The sequence below is a fragment of the Nerophis lumbriciformis genome, linkage group LG07, assembly GCF_033978685.3.
Source record: "Nerophis lumbriciformis linkage group LG07, RoL_Nlum_v2.1, whole genome shotgun sequence".
Lineage (NCBI taxonomy): Eukaryota > Metazoa > Chordata > Actinopteri > Syngnathiformes > Syngnathidae > Nerophis > Nerophis lumbriciformis.
In genome coordinates this window covers 48084434-48099518 of record NC_084554.2, presented here as the reverse complement: position 1 = coordinate 48099518, position 15085 = coordinate 48084434, and the positions used below count along the sequence as shown (strand labels likewise).

Below are 15085 nucleotides of genomic sequence, written 5' to 3'. Positions count from 1 at the left end.
CCTATTTAAGGCTCCAATTACTTCCAGCAAATATTTTTTGGGTTTTGCCATAAAAAAACAGATTTTTTTTTACAAAAAGGGCATGAAACACTATATATCAACAGACAGACCTGAGGTTGATCGAGAATTTAGTGTTAAATAATAAAAATGACTTAACATTTTTATGACACCCCCTTCCTCCAGGTCCCTGGGACCAAACTTGAGGGGAGCCCTAAAAGGTAAAAAAAAAAAAAAAGTCTATATTGTACTGGTTTTGAAAATGAAAATTATCAAAATGATTTGATTTTTCAGAGTAAAAATTTTAGAAAGCCCAGAATTAATGGTCAGTTGGTTAGTTAGGATCTTTATTGGCCGTCATGCATCATACATTTGAGTGGCCAGTGACAGTGTTGGACCACCCAGAGAGCAGCAGTTTCTACAATGAGAACAGCAGCCACACAAAGAAATAGTTCCAATTTTGACTTCATTCTTCTCTGTATAGCTAAAGTGAGGTTTCCATGTTTTCTGGCAGGCGAGCAGCAATAATACACAACGTGACAGTCCACACAATGACAAAAAAAATCTATACATTGTGACCGTTCTATTTATGTAAGCGAGGACGCGGATGAAGGAAAACAAAATCTAAATGGTTTATATCTTTATTGGCGAATCCAGAGATTCTGCAGTTCTTCTCAAATTCCACATGTTGTGAAATCAATATAAATACATTTTTTAAAAGATGTATTGGATGCGATGTGTTGCCGTCACATGCTGGCCTCCTCCCAACAAACACAGAAGATAATAATTAGTGAACATTAATGTCCTTTCTGTTGGGAAAAAAATTATAGATTTTTTTAATTTTTTTTTTTTATAAACATCGCCTCCAAGATGCTGGTGATGAACATCGTCCGAGTCCTCATCCCAGCTGTGAGACCGTCAGCTTTGACCTCACCTTGGTTCATGCTAACAAACTCAAAGTCCTCCCAAAAAACAAAAGATGTCTACTGATGGAAATGGATAGTGAAAATGAACACACCCGTAGGATGGTCCTGATAAAAAATAGTGAGCGGCGCTGTGTGGGTTCAGGAAATCCCATCTCTAGTAAAATGCCACCATCGCCCCCCAGTGGCCAGTCTTTAGATCTACAAGGAGAGTCCCAAGTGAGCATGTGATGAGTGAGGCAGGACAAGTCAGGTGAAGGAGAAGTGCTTACGTCATCAATGTCCTCGTCGTCGTCGCCAATGTCGTCAAACTGGATGTCCTCGTCGTCTCCGGGACCGAAAGTGTCTGTCTCGTTGATCTTGGCTATTGTTAGGAAATAAAGGTGGAGTTATTAGACATGTGAAGGAAGCAGTGGCTTATATAACAGTGTGGATATTTACAGTATGTACACTGCAGACACTTTATATATATATATATATATATATACATACATACATATATATATATATATATATATATATATACATACATACATACATACATACATACAGGTAAAAGCCAGTAAATTAGAATATTTTGAAAAACTTGATTTATTTCAGTAATTGCATTCAAAAGGTGTAACTTGTACATTATATTTATTCATTGCACACAGACTGATGCATTCAAATGTTTATTTCATTTAATTTTGATGATTTGAAGTGGCAACAAATGAAAATCCAAAATTCCGTGTGTCACAAAATTAGAATATTACTTAAGGCTAATACAAAAAAGGGATTTTTAGAAATGTTGGCCAACTGAAAAGTATGAAAATGAAAAATATGAGCATGTACAATACTCAATACTTGGTTGGAGCTCCTTTTGCCTCAATTACTGCGTTAATGCGGCGTGGCATGGAGTCGATGAGTTTCTGGCACTGCTCAGGTGTTATGAGAGCCCAGGTTGCTCTGATAGTGGCCTTCAACTCTTCTGCGTTTTTGGGTCTGGCATTCTGCATCTTCCTTTTCACAATACCCCACAGATTTTCTATGGGGCTAAGGTCAGGGGAGTTGGCGGGCCAATTTAGAACAGAAATACCATGGTCCGTAAACCAGGCACGGGTAGATTTTGCGCTGTGTGCAGGCGCCAAGTCCTGTTGGAACTTGAAATCTCCATCTCCATAGAGCAGGTCAGCAGCAGGAAGCATGAAGTGCTCTAAAACTTGCTGGTAGACGGCTGCGTTGACCCTGGATCTCAGGAAACAGAGTGGACCGACACCAGCAGATGACATGGCACCCCAAACCATCACCCAACCATGCAAATTTTGCATTTCCTTTGGAAATCGAGGTCCCAGAGTCTGGAGGAAGACAGGAGAGGCACAGGATCCACGTTGCCTGAAGTCTAGTGTAAAGTTTCCACCATCAGTGATGGTTTGGGGTGCCAGGTCATCTGCTGGTGTCGGTCCACTCTGTTTCCTGAGATCCAGGGTCAACGCAGCCGTCTACCAGCAAGTTTTAGAGCACTTCATGCTTCCTGCTGCTGACCTGCTCTATGGAGATGGAGATTTCAAGTTCCAACAGGACTTGGCGCCTGCACACAGCGCAAAATCTACCAGTGCCTGGTTTACGGACCATGGTATTTCTGTTCTAAATTGGCCCGCCAACTCCCCTGACCTTAGCCCCATAGAAAATCTGTGGGGTATTGTGAAAAGGAAGATGCAGAATGCCAGACCCAAAAACGCAGAAGAGTTGAAGGCCACTATCAGAGCAACCTGGGCTCTCATAACACCTGAGCAGTGCCAGAAACTCATCGACTCCATGCCACGCCGCATTAACGCAGTAATTGAGGCAAAAGGAGCTCCAACCAAGTATTGAGTATTGTACATGCTCATATTTTTCATTTACATACTTTTCAGTTGGCCAACATTTCTAAAAATCCCTTTTTTGTATTAGCCTTAAGTAATATTCTAATTTTGTGACACACGGAATTTTGGATTTTCATTTGTTGCCACTTCAAATCATCAAAATTAAATGAAATAAACATTTGAATGCATCAGTCTGTGTGCAATGAATAAATATAATGTACAAGTTACACCTTTTGAATGCAATTACTGAAATAAATCAAGTTTTTCAAAATATTCTAATTTACTGGCTTTTACCTGTATATATATAAAAAAAGGTTAAAGATGTCGGCCCGGTACCGGTCCGTGGATCGATTGGTACCGGGCCGCACAAGAAATAAAAAAAAAAGTAATTAAAAAATTAAAAAATATATATCATGTCCGTTGTGTCCTGAGCAAGACACTTCACCCTTGCTCCTGATGGGTGCTGGTTAGCACCTTGCATGGCAGCTCCCTCCATCAGTGTGTGAATGTGTGTGTGAATGGGTAAATGTGGAAGTAGTGTCAAAGCGCTTTGAGTACCTTGAAGGTAGAAAAGCGCTATATAAGTACAACCCATTTATCATTTATTATATATTTTTTTAATTGATTAAATCAGCATAAAAAACACAAGATACACTTACAATTAGTGCACCAATCCAAAAAACCTCCCTCTCCCATTTACACTCATTCACACAAAAGGGTTGTTTCTTTCTGTTATTAATATTCTGGTTCCTACATTATATATCAATACAGTCTGCACGGGATACAGTCCGTAAGCACACATGATTGTATTTTTTTATCCATCCATCCATCCATTTTCTACCGCTTATTTTATTGTGTTATTTTGTATGTTATTTATTGCTTTTATTACTACAATTATTCTCTCAATCTTATGTTTTTATTAATGTACAGTACAGGCCAAAAGTTTGGACACACCTTCTCAGCAAATGTGTTTTCTTTATTTTTATGACTATTTACATTGTAGATTGTCACATCAAAACTATGAATGAACACATTTAGTTATGTACTTAACAAAAAAAGGGGAAATAACTGAAAACATGTTTTATATTCTAGTTTCTTCAAAATTGCCACCCTTTGCTTTGATTACTTTTTCGCACACACTTGGCATTCTCTCCACGAGCTTCAAGAGGTAGTCACCTGAAATGGTTTTTACTTCACAGGTGCGCTTGAAGCTCATGGAGAGAATGCCAAGAGTGTGTAATCAGAGTAAAGGGTGGCTATTTTGAGAAACTAGAATATAAAACATGTTTTCAGTTAATTCACCATTTTTGTTGTTAAGTACATAACTCCACATGTGTTCATTCATAGTTTTGATGTAAATAGTCATGAAAATAAAGAAAACGCATTGAATGAGGAGAATGTGTGTCCAAACTTTTTGCCTGTACTGTACGTTTTTATAATATTTTCTCAGTGTTATTTTCTATGTTATTTATTGCTTTTATTATTCTCTCAATGTTATGTTTTTATTAATGTACATTTATTTTTTATGTTTCCAAATATGAATGAGTTATTCTCCAATGTAAAGGCCTCAAAAGTCACATGTTTCCTCAGCCATGTTGTCATTGTCAATAGTGCTGTGTGTGTTTTATGTTTTTTTTTGTGTTGCTACATAAAGTCTTGATTGATTTATGTGTGATTATGACGCACTCACCGTGCTCTGGCAGCTCGCCGTACGCTTTGAGACTGCGAGCCTCGTCTGCGTTGTACTTGAGGATGACGTCGGCCTTGTTGTCCTGCAATAGGACAACACAGCGAGCGTTATCTACCGACAAAATAACAACTTGAAGCTGAAGGTCGGTTGAGCGGAGGCGTCACCTGGTAATCCCTCAGCCCCACCAGGATGATGTCGGACGTGTTGATCCAAACCTGGACCAAACAGAGAGCGGAGATCAGCCGACAAGACCACGTCGTCGCACGCAACCCAGACAGTCAATGACAACAAGCATTACGTTTCACAACGTTCCTACCTTTTTCCGGAGTTTTCCTCGGATGTGGCAGAGCCGCTTGGTGCCGTCAAAGCACATGGCCTCCAGACGACCGTTACCCAACATTTTGATCACCTGAGCGTATTCTGGTACACATACGAAACAACAAGTAAGCAGAAATAATTTGAATACAAAATAGTGAACATAAGACAGAACTAGATTGATTATTGACATTTTGACGTATATCTGTCCTCCCCACCCCCTTATTATTACAACAACAGAACTCCATCAGCAGTTACAATTTATACACCGACGATAGCAGTATTTAGTATTAAAAAATAAACAACTAGTGAATTAGATAGTAATAACCACTTCATGTTCCCTGATTCAATGAAATAACACGACAGAGATGGATGACATGAAGACGACAGAAAAGATATTGCTGCCAAAAATCCAAACTTTGTGTAAATATTTTGACAAATAACAGCTTAATATAAAAGTAAAGCAGAGCAGGCAGCAGCTCACACATTCTCATACTTTCTGTAACATCCAGGAAGAAATTATGTAAAATTAAATGTTAAATGCAACTAGATTGTTTTTAGATTGCCTTTTCAAAAATATACTCTTTGTTGAAAACTCCATTTGAAAATTCCAGGAAATATGGACTTTAAGAGCTATTTTTCTGGTAATTGTAATGTTTCTACTCAACTTAAATAATTAATCAAACACATTTTTTATTTTTTCCCATTATATGATATTCTTAGGGTTAGTTAACTAATACATTTACTTTTCTTTTCATGCATTTATTTAGTTTTTTTAAATTTTAATAAATATTATTAATCAGTCCAACAAAATAATAAATAACATTACAATTCCAATAACAAAACAAAACCCGGTCGAGCAACATTCAGAATAGCAATCAACAGAACAATTGAGAGAAGACACAAACATGACACAAAACAATCAAAAAGTAGTCAAAGAAAACTAATAATATCAACAACAGTATGAATATTAATAAGAATTCAAACATAGCAGTGATTAGAAATCCCTCATTTACATTATCGTCACAGCCATTTATAAAAAATAAAATAAAAACATTAAAAAAAATTAACAATAGTGTCAGCTATTTTTCTGGTAATTGTAACAATTCTACTCAACTTAATTAAATAATCAAAAATGAATCGAACACTTAAAAAAATTGTACATTACGTGATATTCTTTGGGTTAGTTAAATAATACATTTACTTTTCTTTTCATGCATTTATTTATGTAGTTGTTTTTTTTAAATTATTATTATTAATCAGTCCAACAAAATAATACAATTCCAATTTCGGCCCAGCAACATTCAGAATAGCAATCAAGAGGACACAAAACAATCCAAAAGTAGTCAAACAAAAATGATTAATATCAACAACAGTATCAATAATAATCAGAATTCCAACATAGCAGTGATTAGAAATCCCTCATTTACATTATCGTCACAGCCATTTATAAAAAATAAAATAAAAACATTAAAAAAAAATAACAATAGTGTCAGCTATTTTTCTGGTAATTGTAACAATTCTACTCAACTTAATTAAATAATAAAAAAATAATCAAACACTTAAAAAAAAAAGTACATTACGTGATATTCTTTGGGTTAGTTAAATAATACATTTACTTTTCTTTTCATGCATTTATTTATGTAGTTGTTTTTTTTAAATTATTATTATTAATCAGTCCAACAAAATAATACAATTCCAATTTCGGCCCAGCAACATTCAGAATAGCAATCAAGAGGACACAAAACAATCCAAAAGTAGTCAAACAAAAATGATTAATATCAACAACAGTATCAATAATACGGTAATCAGAATTCCAACATACCAGTGATTAGAAATCCCTCATTTACATTATCGTCACAGCCATTTATAAAAAATAAAATAAAAACATTTTATAAATGAACAATAGTGTCAGCTATTTTTCTGGTTATTGCAACCTTTCTACTCAACTTAATTAAATAATCAAAAATGTATCAAACACTTTTACTTATTTCCATTACGTGATATTCTTTGGGTTAGTTTAATACATTTACTTTACTTTTCATGCATTTGACAAATTATAAAGGGAGCTATGTTTTGAAGTTCACTTTCTAAAAAGCAGGTCACACATTTCTCTATTGTCTAAATTGATAATCGAGGACAAAAATGTAATTTTAAATAGATTATTGAATTTTAAAAATTCATAGCTACCTTAATTTTGGCCTATCAAAATGGTTCAAATACCAATTGAAAGCTTTTTCCCAGTCTTTTTGCTATGGTGTCAATTGTTCTTGCTATGGTGTCAATTGTTTGGAATATATTTTGCATTCCAAATGTTTTGTCGCGTGTCTGGTGGATTATTTTAGGTGTCTATTAATCTCTTCCATAAAAGGTAACAACAGTGACAGAACATGCACTTGGGCGAGGTCTTTTTATGACTCACCTCGGTTTGACAACAATGAAATGGTAAAGGAGTGAAGATGGTGACAAATACTCACCCTGTCCGTCCTCTTTGAACACCAGCTCTCTTTTCTCAGACTCATTTTCGTTCTTTCCACGCCGCCGATTCTTTCCTCCCTTACCTGGAAGTTAAGAGGGGACGTTACAAAGTGTTGATGTAGGCGTTCAATGAAGACAAGCCTGAAATACCTTGGGAAGTTTGTAGTTTGAGTAACATGAGACCTCAAGAAACAACTACATTAAACAAAAGGGGTGATTTTAAGGCCATGTCGGATAACCCCTTAAACGAATAATTATTTAGCCTAAGCCCCGTTTCAGCCACACTAAACTATCGTTTAAGGTTCCCCCTCCTCGGACAAATTTTTACACGGGTAAGTGCGCCATTTATTTCTTGAATCTACGGCTCTTAGCTTTGTACGGACTCATTGATCGTTTACAAACTGAGTTTGTAAGACCGCGCCCCACACCGGATGTGACATCAGAAAGATCGCGCCAAAGCCACCTTCATAATAAAGCGTTTTTTTAACCCGGAGCTAACCACTGGAAATATGGAGGCGAGTCATCCAGACATGCCCGTCTATACAGACACTTGTGGAAATCACACATGAATACCGGTACCTTAAAAGAAAGCGATTGCAGCTATTTGCGATACAACACTTCTCAGACGGCAAGAGAACTTTCGAATGTCCAGGTCAGCTGTGATTCTACTTACAGAGAAACTTAATCCGTTTGTCGAAGGAGATTCAACGAGGATGCGGGCTCCCGTGGATGTGATAAAAAATGCAGCGTGTGCTTTGTATTACCTGGCCGTCGAGGGAAGACTATGGAAAACGGCGAATGCATTTGGACTGGCAAAGCAGACTGAATCAGTTATTCTCCGCCATGTATGTCGCGGACTCAACGTCTAGGTCCAGAGTATATAAAGCAGGGGTCTCTAACTCAATTTACCTGGGGGCCGCAAGAAAAGATTTCTTTAAAAAATATATTTTTAAATGTCTTTATTTTTATTTTCAACACAAAATAAAATCAAAATATAAATGGACAAAATGAGAATTAAGTATATAAATCAGTCTCCATGGCAACGTTTCTGTCGCTTTCACTCATTTGCCGCTTTTCCACTAACGCACGGGTAGGCAACCCAGAATGCTGAAAGGGGGGGGGGGGGGGGGGGGGGGGGCGCGCCTCGCTGTGGAGTTTACAGTTACGGTAGCACAATTAGCCCCGAACGGGCTAACATTACGACTAACGTGTTACACGTCCGATGCGCCCAGCGACTATCTGTCGAGGGAAGGAGCGAGAGAGAGAGAGACACACACAGCCTTCCCGTGGGACTTGGCTGGGTGAGTTTTGGACATTTTGGGCATCCCGGGACTTGCGCGGCCGGCGGCGGGACTTGACTCGAACCTGGGTAGGTATTTTGAACATCTTGGGGACTTTTGCTGACTTTTCCAACTTTTATCCCTCCTTCCCCGTGGGACTCGGCTGGGTGTGTTATGGACATTTTCAGTGACAGAGAGAGCGAGTGAGGGAAGAAGAGCGCGCGCGGGTCTAATGGAAAAGTGGCAAAACGTTTCTCTGCTTGCATCACGCAAGTGACGTCAATGTTCGGCCCTCGAGAGCCATATACCACACCGTGATTAGTAGATTCCTTCAGCTCTGCAAAAACGCTGTTAAGCGCCATTCATATAAAACTCGCGGGCCGCACTAACAATAAACTTTCATATTAAGGTGGGGGCGGCAAAATAACGCGGCCAATTGCAGCCCGCGTGTCTGAGACCCCTGATATAAAGTCACCAAAAACGAATGGACAATGAAGGTGAAGGCAAAAGAGTGAGGAGTGTCCTGACCACATATCTTATTTATTAGCCTTTATTTAACCATGTAAAATCCCATTGAGATCAAAGATCTCTTTTTCTAAGGGAGACCTGGCCAAGAGGGCAGCAGCAAGGTTACATTAAAAACAGTAAACAAATAGGTGGCGACTTGTCCAGGGTGTACCCCGCCTTCCGCCCGATTGTAGCTGAGATAGGCTCCAGCGCCCCCCGCGACCCCAAAGGGAATAAGCGGTAGAAAATGGATGGATGGATGAAATACATAAAACATCACATTTACAACATTAAAACTTGCTCACATGACACATGTGCATACAGACAAGGTAAACTGCAGTCCTTTCACAGAAGCTTTAAACTCATTCAACGTAACTAGGGTTTGAAGTTTAATGTTCGATTGTAGGTTATTCCAAGCCTTCGGTGCTGAAAACCTAAATGCTTTCTTGCCCAGTTCAGTTCTTACTTTGGGGACGACAAATTGCAGAACATTCATTGAACGAAGATTGTGACTTCCTTGTTTCTTTGTTAAAAGACAAGACAGATAAGATGGAGTGATACCCAGAATGGTTTTGTAGATGAAAACATACCAATGATTGAGGCGTCGAGCACATAAAGATGTCCAGTTAACCATTGAGTATAACACACAATGGTGAGTAAGGGGAGCGCAGTTGGTGATGAATCTCAGTGCCCCGTGGTATATCTACATTCCGAGATTGATTGTTGTCAAATGTTCATCAGATTGTTAACGTGTTTAATAAATAATTTATTCATTTATGATGTCACAGGTGTGATTCACTACAATAGGGCCCCACAGCACACTGGATTCCAGTTACCGTATTTTTCGGAGTATAAGTCGCACCGGCCGAAAATGCATAATAAAGAAGGAAAAAATATATATATAAGTCGCACTGGAGTATAAGTCGCATTCTTTGGGGAAATTTATTTGATAAAAGCCAACGCCAAGAATAGACATTTGAAAGGCAATTTAAAACCGGGACCCGGGGTGCACCGCTCGCCTGTGCATCGGTTGGGAACATCTCTGCGCTACTGACCCGTCTCCGCTCGGGATGGTGTCCTGCTGGCCCCACTATGGACTGGACTCTTACTATTATATTAGATCCACTATGGACTGGACTCTTACTATTATATTAGACCCACTATGGACTGGACTTTTACTATTATGTTGGATCCACTATGGACTGGACTCTCACAATATTATGTTAGATCCACTATGGACTGCACTCTCACTATTATATTAGATCCACTATGGACTGGACTCTCACTATTATGTTAGATCCACTATGGACTGGACTTTTACTATTATGTTGGATCCACTATGGACTGGACTCTCACAATATTATGTTAGATCCACTATGGACTGGACTCTCACTATTATGTTAGATCCACTATGGACTGGACTCTCACTATTATGTTAGATCCACTATGGACTGGACTCTTACTATTATGTTGGATCCACTATGGACTGGACTCTCACAATATTGTGTCAGACCCACTCGACATCCATTGCATTCGGTCTCCCCGAGAAGGGGTTGGGGGGGTTACCCACATATGCAGTCCTCTCCAAGGTTTCTCATAATCATTCACATCGACGTCCCACTTGGGTGAGTTTTTCCTTGCCCTTATGTGGGCTCTTTTGTGCGAATGAGTGTAAATGGGAGTAAATGGGGAAGGGAGGTTTTTTGGGTTGGTGCACTAATTTGTAAGTGTATCTTGTGTTTTTTATGTTGATTTAATTAAAAAAACAACAAAAAAAAAAACAACGATACCGATAAAAAAAACAACTCGATACCGATAATTTCCGATATTACATTTTAAAGCATTTAAAGCACCGGCAGGCCGATATTATCGGACATCTCTAGTTTACAATATTAACTATGAAGGATAAAACACTGAATATTGACAACATATGAACGTCACACCCCCTCTCCATCCACATATTTTACAATCAAGCGAAACACAAAAAAAATGCAACAAACACAGCGAAATATGAACGCGAAGGGTAAAAAAACAAAAAACACCTACAATCTGATACATTGCATTCGGTCTCCCCTAGAGGGGGGGGTTACCCACATATGCGGTCCTCTCCAAGGTTTCTCATAGTCATTCACATCGGCGTCCCACTGGGGTGAGTTTTTCCTTGCCCTTATGTGGGCTCTGTACCGAGGATGTCGTTGTGGCTTGTGCAGCCCTTTGAGACACTTGTGATTTAGGGCTACCGGTATATAAATAAACATTGATTGATTAAAATAAATAAAGAATAGTGAACAACAGGCTGAATAAGTGTACGTTATATGAGGCATAAATAACCAACTGGTATGTTAACGTAACATATTATGGCAAGAGTCATTCAAATAACTATAACATATAGAACATGCTATACGTTTACCAAACAATCCGTCACTCCTAATCGCTAAATCCCATGAAATCTTGTACGTCTAGTCCCTTACGTGAATGAGCTAAATAATATTATTTGATATTTTACGGTAATGTGTTAATAATTTCACACATAAGTCGCTCAAGAGTATAAATCGCACCCCCAGCCAAACTATGACAAAAACTGCGACTTATAGTCCGAAAAATACGGTAATTGAAATTAGGGATGTCCCGATCCAGGTTTTTGCACTTCCGATCCGATACCGATACTGACCGATACCGATACTGACCGATACTGGCCTATCCGAGCATGTATTAAAGTTTAAAGTTATTTAGCCTACTTAGTTGTCAGAATCATGTTGAAAAGGGTTTTAGTACTCTTGATAACAACTAGCCAGCTGAATTAGGAGAGTTTGAATAATACACAATGGTTGGTAACAAGAAACTGACCTGTTTATTCAAGGATAAACACAAAATAGACAAAATTATACATGACAAACAGAAATGGCATCATTGAACTAGGGCTGGGCGATATGGCCTTTTTTTAATATTGCAATATTTTAAGGCCATATTGCGATACACCATATATCTCTCGATATTTTGCCTTAGCCTTGAATGAACACTTGATGCATATAATCACAGCAGTATGATGATTCTATGTGTTTTGATTGATTGATTGAGACTTTTATTAGTAGGTTGCACAGTGAAGTACATATTCCGTACAATTGACCACTAAATGGTAACACCCCAATAAGTTTTTCAACTTGTTTAAGTCGGGGTCCACTTAAATTGATTCATGATACAGATATATACTATCAGATATATACTATCATCATAATACAGTCATCACACAAGATAATCACATTGAATTATTTACATTATTTATAATCCAGGGTGTGGAGGGGGGCGCCTGATGTCAAAAAGACAGCCAAAAGAGTTTGATATGAGAATAAATCTAAAGTTAAAATATAGGGTAAAAATGCACCCATTTGCAGGAAATGTATTCTTGATTTTCAAAATGTTCTTTCAAGGCTTGCATGTCTACATTAAAACATTCTTCTTCATACTGCATTAATATATGCTACTTTTAAACTTTCATGCAGAGAAGGAAATCACAACTAAAAAAATCACTAATTTTTTCATACGGTGTTGATGTGGAAATTTTGATGGTGTGGACGTGTGGCACCGAATGGAGATAAGCGTCTCGACAGACGTCACAATATTTGAACAATGATAACGAAAACGGTTTTCTCTGTCGTGTCCGTGTGTCGAAAATTGTTATGCGCTTATTTTTTATTTGATTTTGTGCGTGGCATAGATTTGCCGTGCGCAGAGGACGTTTGAGCAGGCGCGCACCTTAGCAGCTGCGCTAGCATCGCAGCTAACGTTAGCCATGCCGCTACCTCACTCTCTGCTGGGAGAGGACGTATACGTATGTGACGTATGACGTGACAGTATGTGACGTATGACGTGACAGTATGTGACGTGTGTAAGAAGGTGCGCTCGCTGTCTGTGAGAGGGAGACACAGGAAAGAGTGAGAAGAGCCTGTCGTGTAATGCCAGCAGCTAAAAGCAACTGCGTGAGAATTGTGGATGTGTTGAAGGTGTGCTGGAAAATGCGGAACGGAAATTACGGAGCAGCAGAAAAGTGAAATGTATTATTTAAATACGTGCGTTGGAAAACACGGACCGGAGTTTTTTTTTAAACTGGACCTGGATCGGCATTTTCCCATGCCTTGCCGATACGCAATTTTTGGCAAATATCGGCAGCCGATCCGATCCAAATATCGGATCGGGACATCCCTAATTGAAATATCACAACACTGGATATTGTTCAGATAGGTTAGGTTAGAACTTGCACACAGAGCAACACTGGAGGTGACGATGACGTGCGCATTTTCCGCGCATGCGTATTAGGTGGCGTTGCGCCGGCGGACGGAGAAGGGGGGGGGGGAAAGGGGGTATTAAACGACCATTGTGTGTGGACAGGGATACGGTTAGGTGGGATTTACCCTGGATAACCTTAGCCGGCTAAGTGTAAACGGGGCTTAAGCCACAGAACTTGATAATAATTAGGACATATGTGAAGAGGCCAAGCGGAACTAGCTAGTTAGCAGTGGTGGCTAGCGGCACTATTACAAGCCCGACATAGCATCGCTAGCCAGCCGGTTGAGTTTCAGTCATTGTCACGACAATAAAGAGACCCTACGAGTGGAACTACTTGTTCTGAAAGATATCCGAGGCCTCGACAAAGGGATGGAATCCGTGTCGCTAACTAGCATTAGCAGCTAATTGTCACGTTTCCCCCCCCCGTGCGTGTCTCCGCGGCGGGCTCCAAGACATTTAGCCCCACCTGACTGTCACTCACCTTTATTCTTGGGCATATTCCCTCAAGCCTCCGTCAAATGAATCCCGCTCGCTGTGTGGGAAAAGAAGACGTCGAGGTTGTTTACAAGTGTGAGGAGAGAGTAAAGCGCTGGAGTGGACTGAGGCGACAAGCTAGCAGCTACTGTAACTGCTGATGCTCACTCCCTGGACTGCGCATGCGTCGTCCGAAAAGATTCAAAACGTGCTTTATTGAACAAGGAGAAGTGACAGAGACAGTCAATTATGAAACTATACAATTTACATATTCATGTCCTCCCCGTGTGACTTTATTTTATCCACTAAATCAGGCCTGGGCAATTATATTTTGACTCGGGGGCCAAATTTAGAGAAAAAAATGTGTCAGGGGGCCTGTATATTAATTTTTAGGAACACTAATACAAAACCTCACAATAATGCCTGATTGAATGCTAAAAACGTTATGACAGATCACCTTAAAAAACGAAATGCAATTTAAAAAATGTTTTTCTTCATGAGACCCCCAGAATGTACATGAAAATACAGAATGTGGGGTTTACAATAGGGATGTCCGATAATGGCTTTTTTTGCCGATATCCGATATTCCGATATTGTCCAACTCTTAATTACCGATATCAACTGATACCGATGTATACAGTCGTGGAATGAACACATTATTATGCCTAATTTGGACAACCAGGTATGGTGACGATAAGGTCGTTTAAAAAATAAAATAAAATAAAAATAAAATAAGATAAATAAATAAAAAACATTTTCTTGAATAAAAAAGAAAGTAAAACAATATAAAAACAGTTACATAGAAACTATTAATTAATGAAAATTAGTAAAATTAACTGTTAAAGGTTAGTACTATTAGTGGACCAGCAATCATGTGTGCTACGGACTGTATCCCTTGCAGACTGTATTGATATATATTGATATATAATGTAGGAACCACAAAATTAATAACAGAAAGAAACAACCCTTTTGTGTGAATGAGTGGGGGAGGGAGGTTTTTTGGGTTGGTGCACTAATTTGTAAGTGTATCTTGTGTTTTTTATGTTGATTTAATAAAAAAAACAAAACAAAAAAAAACAACGATACCGATAATAAAAAAAAAACGATACCGATAATTTCCGATATTACATTTTAAAGCATTTATCGGCCGATAATATCGACATCTTTAGTTTACAATATTAACTATGAACGATAAAACACTGAATATTGACAACATATGAACGTCACACCCCCTCTCCATCCACATATTTTACAATCAAGCGAAACACAAAAAAAAATGCAACAAACACAGCCAAA

General features: G+C 38.7%; 1 protein-coding gene across 1 annotated transcript; it reads right to left on the bottom strand.

The window, feature by feature from the left end:
- Positions 1-622: 622 nt before the first annotated feature.
- Positions 623-13976, bottom strand: eif1axb (eukaryotic translation initiation factor 1A X-linked b). The gene is made up of 7 exons (XM_061964968.2): positions 13797-13976; positions 7244-7327; positions 4768-4871; positions 4616-4666; positions 4452-4533; positions 1193-1284; positions 623-1121 (listed from the first exon to the last, which is right to left on the bottom strand). The coding sequence occupies exons 1-7, from the start codon at positions 13810-13812 to the stop codon at positions 1116-1118; spliced, it is 435 nt and encodes a 144-aa protein (XP_061820952.1). The 5' UTR covers positions 13813-13976; the 3' UTR covers positions 623-1115.
- Between the last annotated feature and the right edge of the window lie 1109 nt (positions 13977-15085).

Excerpts from the sequence above, each read along its gene's own strand:
- eif1axb (XM_061964968.2), bottom strand. Across the intron at positions 4,872-7,243 it reads GTTCAAAGAGGACGGACAGG|AATACGCTCAGGTGATCAAA; the intron begins GTGAGTATTTGT and ends TATGTGTACCAG. Across the intron at positions 1,285-4,451 it reads CGGCGAGCTGCCAGAGCACG|CCAAGATCAACGAGACAGAC; the intron begins GTGAGTGCGTCA and ends TCCTAACAATAG.